Here is a 14,571-nt window from a genome sequence, read left to right as displayed (position 1 = left end):
GGCCGCCGGAGCGCGTCACGTGACGGCCGCGGGACCGCGCGGGGCGTGTCCCGGGGCCTGGCGCTCTCCCTCGCACCTCCGTGACGTGAGCGCCCGCGCTGCAGTCGGCGGGCGAGGCTGACGAGCCGTGGGGAGGGAGTGACTCAGTGGGGCCGCGGGGGTCCCCGGCGCGCCTACTGGGAGGGAGGCCCCGCCGCCTTCATCGGGGCTGGCTTCGTCGCAAGCCCGCTTGGGCGCGTGCAGAGGCCCCGCGGCGCAGAGGGGCCTGTGCTGTCTTGTGACGGCAGCAGCCGGGAATGACGCGATCGCGGACCCCAAGCGGAGCCCCTCCCCTCCCGGACCCGGCGTCGGAGCAGCTGCTGAAGAGGGGCTCCTCCAGCAGCGGCAGCGACGTGGCCTCTCGGCTCCGCCCCGAATGGAAGGCTTCCCGACCTGAGACGGACTTTTAAGGAGACGCTTCGCCATCCGAATTAGATGCCACGCCTCATCTGCTCCGGGCCTTTGGCAATAACGTCTGTTAGGGTGCGATCTCACGCATGCTTAGACAGAAACAAAGCCCTACAATTTCCAGCACTCCCTGGGAAGCAGGGCATGGAGATCGGGCCCTTAATGTTTGGGGGGGGGAGGTTCCCCCCCCCCCGATCTTGTAGTTGTCTTCCCAAACAGCAAATGAACGTTTCCTCGGCTGTTTCCCCCTACCCAGACCCAAGAGGCACAGGAGAAAAACAACCTCAGCAGTAGCCAGAAGTTGCATTTAATTGTGGCGAGCTGCTCTGCAGCCAATCTTGGCAGAAGAACAAGACACAAATGTGATCAGAAAATATAAGCTTCTGTAGCCTGGTGCAGAGTGAGCGAGAGAAGCACCTTGCTGGGCTGGCTCAAATAGAATGGGAGAGGGGCAAGCTAATTTGCAAACAAGGTTTTGACAAGTGATGACATCTTGCATTTTCTAAATGCATGCAATCCTATGCATGTTTAGACAGATAAAAGGTCTAAAAGTCCCAGCATTCCCCAGCCAGCCGTGGCTGGGGCATGCTGGGAGTTGTAGGCCTTTTCTGTCTCTATGCGTAGGACTGTGCCCTACGAGGCTTTACATTGCTTCCAGACTGATATACAACAAAATCTAGCAACTTCAGCCAGAATAGAACTGATGTTTTGGGAGTAACTTGTGGAATTCTTCCCCACCAAAAACAAAACATCCAAGAATCACACCAAATGGTCCTCAGCTTTCACAAGATTCAGCCAAACCATTGTGTTCAAAACACTATGCTTAATTCACTGTTGCTACTCTACATCTCTAGGCAGCATTAGAGCCCTGGGAAGTAAAACCCAAAGATCTAGGCTGTGTGCCTACCACATCAATAGGAACAGCAGTATTTGCTTGGCCCAGGAAAGGACTAATTTCTTTTTGCATAACAAGATGTTTGGCAGCAGTTTCAACTGAAGGAATGGCTGGTTTCAGATTTAATATACAAGAGTACAATATCAGAATATGACTATGTCATCAAAGCATTTTGCTCTAAGATTTTAATAATAATTTCAGTATTTTACTGTCTACAGAGTTCATTTCACATGGAAAGCGGAAGTGACCCACCCCAAAAAACAAAGCCTCTCTCTTGCTAGATCTCTTTCACCTAACAAGCAGGGCTTTCATTGCCTGGTATTTTGAAACATCCAGGAAAAGGGTTTTCAGTTTTAAAATAACCCCACTTAGTGTCAAAAAACCATAAGCAGGTATCTAGCTGAGGCTGTTGAAATATTGCATTTTGCAGCATCATACTTGATTGAGAAATTGTGTATAGTACTGTTCTGTGACATTTATTGGCTAAAGTCTTCAGGAAGTTTTTAAGTATAATCCTGCTGAAATCTTGCTGTAGCCCACTTTTGTGTTGAGTCTCCTATGAATGGCTGCTAACTAATCCACAAGTCTTATGTGAGAAATGCACACAAATCCAATTACAATTGAGGAATTCTGGTAGATCATACTGCCATCTAAAGAAAACTTGTGGTGAAATGAGTGAAAACAAAAGGATGGCCATGGACTAACAAAAGTAGATTCCCACTGAGGCAGGTAAAAAGTACCAAATAAAGAACCAGGTAGTTGGGTGAAAAATGCACAGGGATGTTGTCAGATTGAACGCAAAAGAAAAATTTCTTGACATTAAACGTCTTGTAGATAAAATACCAGGCAAAATACAAATGCGAAATGAAATCAAGATGCATGTTTCAATTTTTAAAAAAAGTTTATATACATTAGCAAAAGATTTATACAATGCAATTTGGACCAAGAAATAACAAATGTAAAAAAAACCCCTACAAGTCCAAAGCTATCCAGTACTAAACATGACAAGAGACAGATTATACAAATGTGTACAAATTTTAAATAAAAGTACATCAGTACAGTTGTGTGTTTAAAAACTTCAAGTTTGCCATAGTGCAGATGGTAAAACTGAAGCAGACCCCCTCCTAATGTTTAATCTAAGATCTATATATTTATTGGAATCTAAGACAAATATGTCTCCTCTAGAAATAAAGGGTTGTTTTTAGTGGCTCCGCGCCACTGACAGAAGGGTCCTTGATCCAGCAGAGGCTTCCATCATGGGAATGGGGAAGAAGGTGATTTTTGCCACTTCCCCCTCCCCACTGCACTCTCCCATGCTGTTCTGAATGGTCCTTTGCACCCTTCAGATCATCACGGGAGGTGGGAGGGGAGCAGACTGGAGCAGGGAGGCTGTGGGGGTGAGGTGCACTGATCAAAGTGCCTTCTATCAGCAGAGGGACACCACTGGATACAAGCAATAATTGCCAGGTCAAAGAGATTGCTCCAGGATTCTCTTCATCCCCCAAATGCTGCTTGAGACACTGTTGAGATAAATAAGATCAGTTCTGTGAAAACTAAGACAGCGCCTAGTGCATGGGCTTATCTACTGAATAGCACTTACTACAGCTAGCCTGTTCTCCTTGGGTTTAACTAGGGGAAATTAGAGACATAAGATAAAACGTGTGTGTGTGTGTGTGTGTGAGAGAGAGAGAGAGAGAGAGAGAGAGAACAAACCCAGTTGGCTTAAGAAATTTGTTAAGTGCCTGGAAAAAAGAGTGCACAGAATTTAATCCTAGAGCCAAAATTATCTTGCTTTCTGATACTTTAACATCTCTAATGATAAGTAGCAAGGGGATTTTGGACAAAATGTAAGGTTTTCAATTTTTGTTTCTATCAATCACAAACACCCCACCCCCACTGCTACTTTTCCCACTGGAAATTTCCTCTCATTTTTAGCCTAAGGGACTGTTTGCACAACATGACATGAGTTACGCTGACTGCGTACAGCTGCCATTTTGAATACGCAACCTCTGCTTGGGGGTTGCTGTGTTGTGTGAACCCAGCAAGCATGGGTTATGTGAGGTTTAAACAACCTTCGCATAACGCATGGTGTGTTTTAGGGTTAAATAGCCTATGATGAGCCATGATGTGTTATCTGAACCCCGTCTATGCCTGATACAACAGATGGAAGTTCAATTCTGGCATGGTACCCAGACGGTAATAGGTAGCTCATGTTTTCCATACATTGTTGGTGGGAGGAATTTTTGTTTATTTTAATTACAACTATTTACAGGAATATACAATATAAATTAATCTACTACAGATAAAACATATGAAAATGCAAATACACATGTTAAAAAAGCCACACTTAAGCCTATGGAAGGTATGAAGTGCTTCCCAAAAGAGCTACAGGCACTCAGAGCATGGAACCCTGTGTCTGGGATATAGGATCTGTCCAGTCAGCAGCTCCCTCTCAGGAGCAAGCCCTTAAAAGTCACATTAATCACCATTTCTACAACCTATACATCAGCACCATAAGAAGAGGAGTGTCCATACACTGCTGGTGATAAGCGATTCTAAATCAGAGCTTGAATTATGGGTCATAGGGGGCCCAAGCCCCTATAGTTTATGGTGGCACCATTAGTTACTGTTTTATAAGTTTATTTACTGGAGGACCATGGTTTGGCTAAAATTGGAAGATGCCAGGGGGTGAGACTTGTGGATTTCATAGGAGCACCCCTCCCTTCCTTTTTCTTCTGAACAGTGTAGTCCACAGGGTAGTTGCAACCTTTGGAGAAGCAATGCATGTTTCTCCCATGGTGTCCTACTCATCTGTATTACAAAGCCCTTAGTTCCCTTAAGAACTTGAGAAGAATTTGTTCACCACATCTGAATCTGTATTGAGTCTCCCCTACGTACAACTGGGAGTTTTAATAAGGATTCCTGGTGCCAGTACAGGCCCTCAGGAAAACACACACCCATGCATTAGTTTTAACACCACATAGTAACTCTTCAACTGTCTTCTCTCAGAGAAGTAAAATTTTAAAATCTGAAATATCAGTGGTGCTGTGTCCATGACAGTTTTGCCCCAAACTTACTCAACTTCCCCACGTAAAACCAATTCATTAAGGGTACAATCCTATGCGTGTTTAGACAGAAACATGCTGGAAGTTGTAGGGCTTTTTTCTGTTCAAATATGCATAGGATTGCACTCTACTTCTTTTGTCTTCCATGTTAAGACTGATGTATCGAAAGATTTCCCAACACTATAGTCTTATAGAAACATTCAGGTTGGAGGAAACACACTTTGATTCTCACAAATCAAGCTCAGAACTTTCCATAAACTCACATCAAATGGTTACAATTGTATTTCATATGTTACAAGCAGAAAACTTAAAAACTTTACATGGAGACTCCCTGAAAAATGTCAGTTTAGCCCATATGTACACACACCAGTCACATGGTGGCAGGTCACTTCCCATGATCCTTTTCCTGTCAGAGTCCAGGCATTATGTAGGCAATATTGTCCAATGTGTTTGACTGGGAAAGAAATTGAATTCAATATTTTATAAAACAAATGTGCTTGTCATATTAACACAGCGGAACAAATAGAAGAGGAAAAACCTAACAACATAATAAAGGTAGAGAGTGTTTTCACAAGCTGCTGCTTTTCTCTGGAGAGATACAAGAACCTGTGTATCTTTCAGAAGCACCGGGGAATATGTTCATTTCCTTAAGCTTCTCTAACTGATCAAGTCAATAAAAGCATCTGTTTTAGCATGAATGATTCCTTAGTTTTGCTTCCCAATTCCACAGGGGATGGGTGAAAAACATTTCGTTAGCCTTTGTAACCAGGCCAAAATTTGTGGTCACAAGGACTCTGCCCCTCTCTTATAGATTTTTCACTTGCACCATTGTTTTAATTTTTAAGATGTAAGCTGCCTTGAACATGCTAGAAAGGCAGGACATGAAATTTTAAATAAGATTTCAGACACATTTTTGCTAAAATGGCAAGAGATGCAGACAGTCTTTACAGAGCGCAGCCACCTCCTGGCAGAAAATATAAACAGCAGATTGCATGAGGCACAATCCCTTCATCTTTTCAAAATATTTTAGAGGGATAAGCAGCCTTGGACAAATGAAAGATCTTATTGAGGAGCCAATGTGGTGTAGTGGTTAGTGTGTCAGATTAGGACTGAGGGGACCCCGGTACAAATCCCCACTTAGCCACAAAGCGCCCCCAGATGATCTTAGGCCAGTCACTGTCTCTTAACTAGGGTTGTTCTGATGACAGAAATTAGGGATGTGGGGAGAACACTTGAGTTCCTTAATTCCCACAAGCCCTCAATCATGATATTCTGTCTGTATATAATAAACTGGAGGGCACCCTTACTTGGGCAGATAGCTGTGTTATTGCTTGCTACCCTTTAAAAAACTTGCCAGATGTGGACTCCTCTGTAAGAATGGGGAGAAAGAGCCTCCAAAGAGCTTAAAAAGCAATGACATAAGTGAATCACAAAACAGCAAGGCCCTTCTTTAGGGGAGAAGCTTTGGTGGTGTTCACGATTGTAAAATAAATTTGTGAACAAGTTCTTTTGTGCTGTAGTTATGTATTGCAGTACATCATTTATTTATTAAAATCATGTATAGACCATCTTTTAATTCCACAGTAAGTTTTTAAAAACTAACAAAAAGATTTCCAATTTAGCGCATGCATTTAGGGGGTCAATTTTTCTGCTCATTCCTAATTATATTGCAATGAATATCTGATAGGAATCAATGACCCTTTGCAAAGATTTCATATTGCAACCACAGTAGCAATAATGTAATATCTGGCAGGGAAGTGGGGGAAGGAAGAGCGTATATCACATTGTCTCCTGTACTAAATACTGTGCTCCGAATATTGGGAAAGTGGGATTATCCCTGGGACAGAAGTGCAAACAGGGAAGGCAGGTAGACTCTGCATGGCATACGAGATACAAATTGTGCATCAACTGAACAATACGGTGATTGCATAGAAAGACTGTCCATGTTACAGGCTCAGGTTCACTGCCACAATGAATCTTGAAAAGATCAGTCCAAATTCCCTTTCTAGAAACATAGCACATGAACTGGGGGGAAAGAAGACACCAAGACTAGGGACAGTGTTGCAAGGCAGCACATCAGGAACTGCTGAAGGTATGCTGCAACAGTTACAAATCCTGCCTTGAATTAGGAAACAGCCCCAGGGGAAGCTGTAAGAAGTTGCAGCAGAAACTGACACTCAAACATTTACACAGAACTTACCAAAACATGTTTGGGGCAGCCATTTAGTTCAGGCAGCTGGGATGTCAGGCACGCTAATGGGCCTAGGGCACAGATAATTGAATCCAGCAGCACTGATAAGCTTCCTGATACAGCCACCATCCCCTGGGAAGCCAAAAAAAAAAGGGGGGGACGACAAAGATTAGCTAACCAGTCTCCATTTCAATCTCTTCTCTTTGCCTTAGACACAGCACATATTCTCTCAAGAGGTGCCCTTGTTCTTACAGTCTAGGTCAGCCTTCCCCAACTTGGCTGTGACATTATGGGAGCTGTAGTCCAACACACTTGGAGGGCACCAGGTTGGGGAAGACTGGCCTATATCATCAAGAAACCTTGGGATATTCTACTCGGTTTCTGTACGTATCTGAAAAGCTCAGAACCACCTGCTGTGAACTCCTGTTTTGATCACCATTAGTACATATTGCTGTTTATGTATGATGCTGACTAAACTGGCCATACATTCCACCACTGCCAGGTTGTCTCAATTTAGAAGCCTCGTTCTGATGTCCCCTCTTCCCTCCCTATTCCTTTTTCCTTGCATGTTGTCTCTCTTTAGATTATAAGTCTGCGGGCAGGGACTGTCTTCTTTTTACTGATTATTTGTAAGTCGTTCTGGGAGCCTTTTTTGGTGAGGAGTGGGATAAGAATACTCTAAACAAATAAATAAATATAAAATCCTCAGGTATTGCTCAGATCTTTCATATGTAGGGAAGCAGCAGGGGGGATATAGAAACCACAGCCTCCTCCCGCACCCTCCCTTTCTCTCATACCATCACAAGCCACTGCACCTCAAGGAACTCCTTTGGGAGTGTGGATGTCATGTGCCTATTTTCACCTTCTCACCTCAGGCAACCCCGGGCATATCCACACTCTCTCACACCTCACCTAAATTAACGGTGCACTTCCTGAAAAAAAACCTCTCACCCTTTCTACAGTTCCCTAGTGACTGCCAAAAGAAGCACCCCTGCAATATGTACAGAGAAACTGAAAAGGAAGTTTCAGCGCAGTGTTGCCATAGGTCCACACAGTGTTGCTATTCCCCAACCTGGTTGCCCTCCAGATATTTTGGACCTCAACTCCCAGGATTCCTGCTCACTGGCTCTGCTGGCTGGAGTAAACGGAAGTTGAAGGTCCAAAATATGTGGACGGCACCAGGTTGGGGAAGGCTGCTATAGGTGCTGCTGCAGGGGGAAGGGGACACACAACTGGAAAGTCTCCTTCTCACAGCAGTCTGCTCCTGGTTTCAGGCAAGAACACCAGCAATGTGGAGGAAAACCCATCCCTTTTCCAACCACCATCTAGCACATTCTCCCACTCACTCTCTTGCTTGAGGCTTGCACTAGCCACACTAGGAACTGCTACTATGCTGCCTCCCCCCAAATAGGTTATGACTGCCCTGAGCATACCTGATTTCTTAAGGTATCTGTGTACAACAGTGCAAAAGGTCTTGTTCCTCGTCTGGAAACCCCTTCATTCTCATGCAATATCCTTGCTCATCTGGAAACTCTGACGCACCACATAAGCGCCCTGCTGGATCAGAACTAGAGGTCGATTTGGTCCAGCACCCTGCTTCTCACAGTGGCCAATCAGGTGCCTTTGGGAAGCCCACAAGCAGGGCAGGAGTGCAATAGCCCTCTTCCGTAACTGCCTCAGAACCTGGAGGTCCCAAATAGCCATCATGACTAGCAGCCTTTGACTCATCCCATTTTAAAGCCATCTAAACTAGAGTCTATCACCACACCTTGTGGCAGTATTATTATTATTATTAATAAATTATTATTATTTATTTACTGTACTTTTAAACTGCCCAGTAATCGAGGTTCTCTGAGCAGTGTGCAATACATTAAACACATAAAATACACACATTAAAACAAAGAATAAAAACAGCACAGAATAGAACCAGCAGTGAAGAATAAAACAATTCCAGAACATGAAGCCAAATTAAAAGCATCAGCAGAATACAGTTCTTAAAATGCCTTGGAGAATAAAAAGGGCTTCCCGTGGCATCAAAAAGATCATAACACAGGCGCCAGGCAAGCCTCTCTGTGCAGGGCATTCCACAAACAGGGTGCTACTACTACAAAGCTCTACCACTACAAAAGGTGACTCTCTTTTGTAGTCACCTGCCTCACCTCATTTGGTAGGGGCCTCAAATGATAATGTCCAGGTAGATAAATATGGGAGATGTTCCTTCAAGTAACCTGGCTCCAAGCTGTTTTGGGTTTTAAAAGTTAAAACCAGCACTTTCAATTGGGCCTGGAAATGGACTGGCAGACAGTGCAGATGGAGGAATACTGGCCTAATAGGATCACATCAGCCAGTTCCAATCTAGCTATTTATTATTATTATTATTATTATTTATTAAATTTATTAATCGCCCATCTGGCTGGTCACCCAGCCACTCTGGGCGATGTACAACAACAGAAACAATTTAAAACAGTAAAATTCTAGATTAAAAACATAATATTTCTAAAATTACCCTAACCCACCCCAAATACCTGCCTGAACAACCACGTTTTCAGTGCGTGGCGGAAGCTCATTAAAGAGGGGGCATGGCGGAGTTCCCTAGGGAGGGAATTCCACAGAGTGGGGGCCACCACAGAGAAAGCCCTCTCCCTCGTCCTCACCAGCTTAGCTGTCCTGGCTGATGGGACAGAGAGAAGGCCATCCGAGGCTGCCCTATTTTGGACTAACTGAATTTCCCAAGCTGTTCTCAAAAACAGCCACATATATAACTGATTGCAATAATCCAAACAAGAAGTTCCCAGAGCCTGAGTAACTGTTGCAAGTCTATCTCTTGTCTAGGGAGGGCTGTAGCTGGTATATCAGCCTAAGCTGATGAAAGGTGCTCCAAGCCACCGAGGCCGCCTGTGCCTCTAGCGACAGTAATGGATCCATAGGTAAATTCCACGGCTTTAACGTTCTCATAGTTTCCTAACCAGAAAATATTTATCTTAGATTAGGTCGTATAAACAAAGTTATAAACAAAGAAATCACCTACAAGGAAAAAGAGAAAAGAATCAGAGGAAATACATTGAGGAAACCTACTATTCAGATACCAGATGCAGTTAAGCTAGCAGATGAGTGCAAAATCAATTTCAGTGAGTTATTTTCTAAAGTAGCATGAAAGAACAAGCGCTTTTCATTCTTAATGGAGGTGCTGTTTCAGACCAAATTGGGTAGCTGCCAAAAACCTCATTTGGATATTTTAATTCAATGTCGTTACCAGTAATGCGGGGTTCAGCACAGGTAGTCATCCCGGAAAAATACCAGGAAATGAAGGCTGCAACTAGTCTGCGTAGCAGATTAATAGGAACGACAATTTTCATCTCTCTCAAACATGGCCGATGCGAAGCAAGAGCTGGTGTTCACTTATTTTGTAATACATTTATTCGGCTTTTTAAAATGTTCTTTTCTCTAAACCTTCCTTCAATCAAAAATCCTAACATAGGATTAGCATCCTTGTTTGAGCTGTTCTAAGTTTTTAAAAATCAAAGGAAACTCTGCAACCATGAAGGTCAGAAACTTGCTTAACATATAATAGCGAAATATGTGACTAATAAGAGTCTTTAGTGCAGTGGTGGGCAGTTGTCTGGCTTGCGGGATGTACTTTGGTTTCTTTTTTCTAGTATTCAATTTTATTTTTTTTACTGGATCCATAAGATCCGCCAGCTGGAGCCTGGTGCAAAAGACAAACACTTAGAATTAAAGAATTCAGAGCCTAGTAATTTGTTTGGAGGACCAGAACTGAATGGTGCTCACAGTCCCTCCACGTAACAATCCACTCCTGCTTACCCCAAGCTGTCTTCATTTCAGCAGTATAATTTAGGGTGGGCTGAAGTCATCTTGTTGGTGCTATTGTTCAACAATTCAGAATCAGAAATCTTTGCTGATCTACTGCAAAGCTCCCAGAGATCTAACAGCAGATCCAGATCTACCTTCTGCCCATCCAAGCTTTAGAGTAGCACAAGTGTCAGGGATTGGTGTACACAGCCCATTCCAGTGGCACTGAATGTGGTATGCAGAACAGGCACACTTTCGCAATTCAGCTCATTCCAATCTTACTCATTTGAATGTTGTGCTACTATTGCACAGCCTTCCCCAACCTGCTGCTCTCCAGATGCGTTGTACTACAACTCGCAGCATGCTGTAGCTGGAGTTCAACACACCTGGGGGGCACCTGGTTGGAGAAGGCTGCTATAGCAGGTTAAATCCAACATTAGTCTTACTTAGAGCAGACCTCATGAAATGAATGGGACTTTAAGTTAGCCTTGACTAACTGAAGTCCCATTCATTTCAGTGGGTCAACTCTCAGTAAGACTAACGTTGGATTTAATAACCCGTTGTGTAAAAATGAAGTGGCTGCATTAGTGCGTGAAGGCTCTTGCACCTACCTCTGTTTCCTGAAGCCTGTGGCCAATAAGACTTAGAGATTCGCCCAGTAATTGCAGATGTGCAGCTACATCAATGGGATCTGTTTCAGGAACTTTGACTGGCGATGAAGATAATACTACAGTGCTAGATGGGGACTTCTTATGGGGTGAAAGCACACCTGTGAGAGAAGCTGGAAACAGAAAGTAAGACACTTAACGTTTACATTCCCTTTACAGCTTGTACTGTAAATTCTGATGTTGTCTGCGGCGGCAGGGGATTATATATCTGAACATTTACCTAACGTATCACTTTCAGCAACAGAAGTGACAGGAATTCTCTCCTAACTAAAATGGGAGACACATGCTTGCATTTCTGTCACTGTCTAATGTAACCACTTCACCCAAGTTCCCCTCTCTCCTCTTATTCAGGCACATTCCACAAAACAAAAGTTCTGCATCAATGGCACAGTTCCATACTATTTCTTCATCTCAAATCAGTATAACAGACAATGAGTGTCATAGCCCTCTTGAAATCTACTTTGAACTTTTTCTTGATCCTTAAAGTGTTTGGATGTTTCATTAGCCATGCAGATTTCTTCCAGCTACTGCGACTGCTAGTGCCATCCTGCTATTCTGTCATAACAAGACTTGATAGCCTTGGCCTGGAGCACCTTAGCAATAGGGGACACTTTTGAGAGCTTAGAATAGTGACAGGGAATGTGTGGCTCTCCAACTGTTGTTGGACTGCAACTCCCATCATCCCTTACAGCTGTTTATGCTGGCTAGGGCTGATAGGCATTGTAGTCCAACAACATCTGGAAAGCCACACATTGAACACACAGAATCACAGAATCATAGAATAGTAGGGTTGGAAGGGGCCTACAAGGCCATCGAGTCCAATCCCCTGCTCAATGCAGGAATCCAAGTCAGAGCATCCCTGACAGATGGCTGTCCAGCCTCGTCTTGAAGGCCTCAAGTGTGGGAATCTGAATTCCAAGGTCCCCAAGCAACCTACATAAATTGAACCCCCTGTTTTTGTCAGTTTTCCATGTGCTTTTAAATAACACCTTGATGGTACAGATCACATCTGGTGTCTTGGAACATTTTGATGAAAACAGACAAAGATGACATTGTGTTGACCTATGTGACACAATAAAATATAAAAACTATCTTGAGCGGAAAAAGTGCTCTCTCCAAGTTCTGATCACAGGCAGGACACTGACTGTTCAAACTTGAGAACCAGTGAAGTATGGAAGTTACCTTTCAGTTTTGGGGCCCCCTCTGATGAGGTTGCTTTCCTCTTCACTGTTGTAGCCTCTGCTTTATTCTGTTTGTGTTGCAAATACTGAGCCTTCTGCTTCCAAACCTGCAAAGAATAGGGAAATAAAACTTGCATTAGGAATACCATCATTCACTATCCAACAACTCAGATGGGGCAACTGTATAGCAAAATGTCTGGCCAAATAATTGTACTGTGATCAAAGCTGAATATTTTATAATGAGCAGGAGGAGGGGTATGCCAGACACAGACTAAATCTGGGGAAAGAATGAATACAGGAACCATGGTGGCAACACCCCAGGACCAATATTCGATATTTACCAGCTTATCTTTCTCTGGGAGTTGTTTCCAAACTTCTGCCAGCTTTTTGCTCAGATCACCGAAATCTAGCAGGAAATCAAAGAAGGTAAACAGTTTAGTGTAAAACAGATTCAAACTTCCATGCGGGATCCATGCACATTTAGTGAATAGCTATGACCATAAAAACATCTATCTGCATGCATGCATAAGCTACCCATGTAACCACTGCAAAAATATCACAGTGAGGCACAGACAGAGCTTGCTTGAGTCCTTCCAACATGATACTGCAGTGTGTGTTTACACAGGTAGGACTTGAGAAAAGGAAAAACCAACAAATTCTTTGGTTCAGAACTTTATGCTTGGGATGGTCTGCTAGCTGCGTTAGAGACTGGTGATCTCTAGTGCAGATGTTTCAAAAGATGGTTACTGTCAGGGGTGTCAAAATTCTTAAGGTAGTTTTCCAACATATGCACAGCTGACAACTGCTATGAACCCTGATGACTAGAAAAGCTTAAGAACAAGGTATTTTTTACTTCTTTCCCTCAATATTTGGGACATGAAAGTTGGTTCATAACAGCAGCCAGCATTGCTTCACTCATAGTGTGCAACAACAGATTGGGGAAAGAGATTTGCAGTGCCAAGAATAAGTCTAAAAATGGAAAGAGCCATTCATGTGTAGTACATCTCTGTCACACACTTGAACAAAGCTCAGATAAGAGAGAGTGTATTTACTGTATATGTGTTTGTAAGCGCGTACATGCACACACACAACACAGCATTTTAAGTGAACATGGTACCCAGTTAGTTGGAATGGCCTGTAAAATACTGGAATGGGAATCTGCTTTACATAGTGGATGCAATAATTTGGCAACTGAGGTTATGATAATGAAGTTTTATGACATTACTTCTTTGGTTTGCATATATGAGCATAGCCAGATCAACTGTGGATACAGCATGGCAAACAGACCCCCCTCCCCAGTACATTTGGACAGTTTTTAATCCAAATGTATTGCAGGTAAAGCCACCCTAAAATTGAAACATTTCTTACACATCTGCTATACAAGTTTCACACTGGGTGACTGAAATGCTAAAGTGGTTCTGAGTTCAAGGCACAGATATAACTTTGTTGCCAAAAGAGCAAATGCAGGAGGTGGTCAAAAGAATAAAAGAAGATGGTATGATGAACCTAACATATCAGCCAGCTCTAATTCACTAGCCTCCATGGGGGGCAGGGGAGAAGCAGCCAACCCTTCTAGTATGTGTAAATGCAGCATTTACTTTAATCCTGTCACCCTGCCTCCCCGCCTTCCCAGTATTCCCATTTTAAATATCAATATGTTAGTTACTAGCAAGGGTGTTAACCATTTTGGTTCATGATATAGTCCATAATCACACAGGTCTATCTGACCCAAGGTCTGATATTGTTATGCATTTATTGGGGGTGGACAGCAGGGTGGTTAGGTTTTTAAAAGAGACAAACTTCTCTTTGCACTAGATTCTACCTGCATATGGCTTCACAGAAGACAGGTACCCTGATCTGGACTCTCCATGCCCTGGAAGCCATCTAGTTAATGCCATCTTGAACTCTCTGAAATGACATGCCTTTCAAAACTTTTAAGTTTAGGGAGCCCTGCTTGGCATTCACAGCTTGACCAAGCACTGAAGAAAGGCATCTAAGGGATCCTTTATTTTACAACTTGCATATATCTATTCTATACACACTTACCTGGGAGTAAACCCCACTGAACTCAATGGGACTTACTTCTACGTAGGCATGCATAGGATTGCACTGTTAATCTGTTTTTGTTTGCTTCTTCTTCGTATAAATGCCTTTTGTTCACTATAAGAGCATTGCCTAAGGGTGTCAAGCTGGTGCCCATGTTTTAGCAAAGGGACCGCTTACATTGCGTGGCTGCACAAATACTTGAAAATAGCTTCATGCCCAGATTAGGAATAGGAACAGAACCTCAGCTGGGAAACGGGGCTCATGGAAT

The 14,571-nt window shown here is 43.2% G+C and overlaps 1 protein-coding gene across 7 annotated transcripts in view; it reads right to left on the bottom strand.

Moving 5' to 3' along the window:
- Window positions 1-2,243: 2,243 nt before the first annotated feature.
- HMGXB4 (HMG-box containing 4) overlaps window positions 2,244-14,571 on the bottom strand; it is a 32,879-nt gene continuing 20,551 nt past the window's right edge. For 4 of the 7 annotated variants that reach the window (XM_084809692.1, XM_084809696.1, XM_084809695.1 and 1 more), the window contains 4 exons: window positions 12,599-12,663; window positions 12,259-12,364; window positions 11,020-11,189; window positions 2,244-2,862 (listed from right to left, as the gene is read on the bottom strand). In XM_084809692.1, the coding sequence (XP_084665818.1) occupies window positions 2,524-2,862; window positions 11,020-11,189; window positions 12,259-12,364; window positions 12,599-12,663 (680 nt within the window). In that variant the 3' untranslated portion in view covers window positions 2,244-2,523. Of the gene's footprint in view, window positions 4,862-6,607; window positions 6,731-8,022; window positions 8,282-11,019; window positions 11,190-12,258; window positions 12,365-12,598; window positions 12,664-14,571 lie in introns of those variants that run through there. The other 3 variants (XR_014784280.1, XM_084809694.1, XM_084809693.1) reach the window with 3 other exon arrangements.

This window comes from Heloderma suspectum, chromosome 7 (assembly GCF_057233095.1).
Source record: "Heloderma suspectum isolate Gila_16-S chromosome 7, 16-S_ref, whole genome shotgun sequence".
Taxonomy (NCBI): Eukaryota; Metazoa; Chordata; class Lepidosauria; order Squamata; family Helodermatidae; genus Heloderma; species Heloderma suspectum.
Note: the sequence above shows the minus strand (reverse complement) of the source record. Positions and strands in the feature narration are given on the sequence as shown.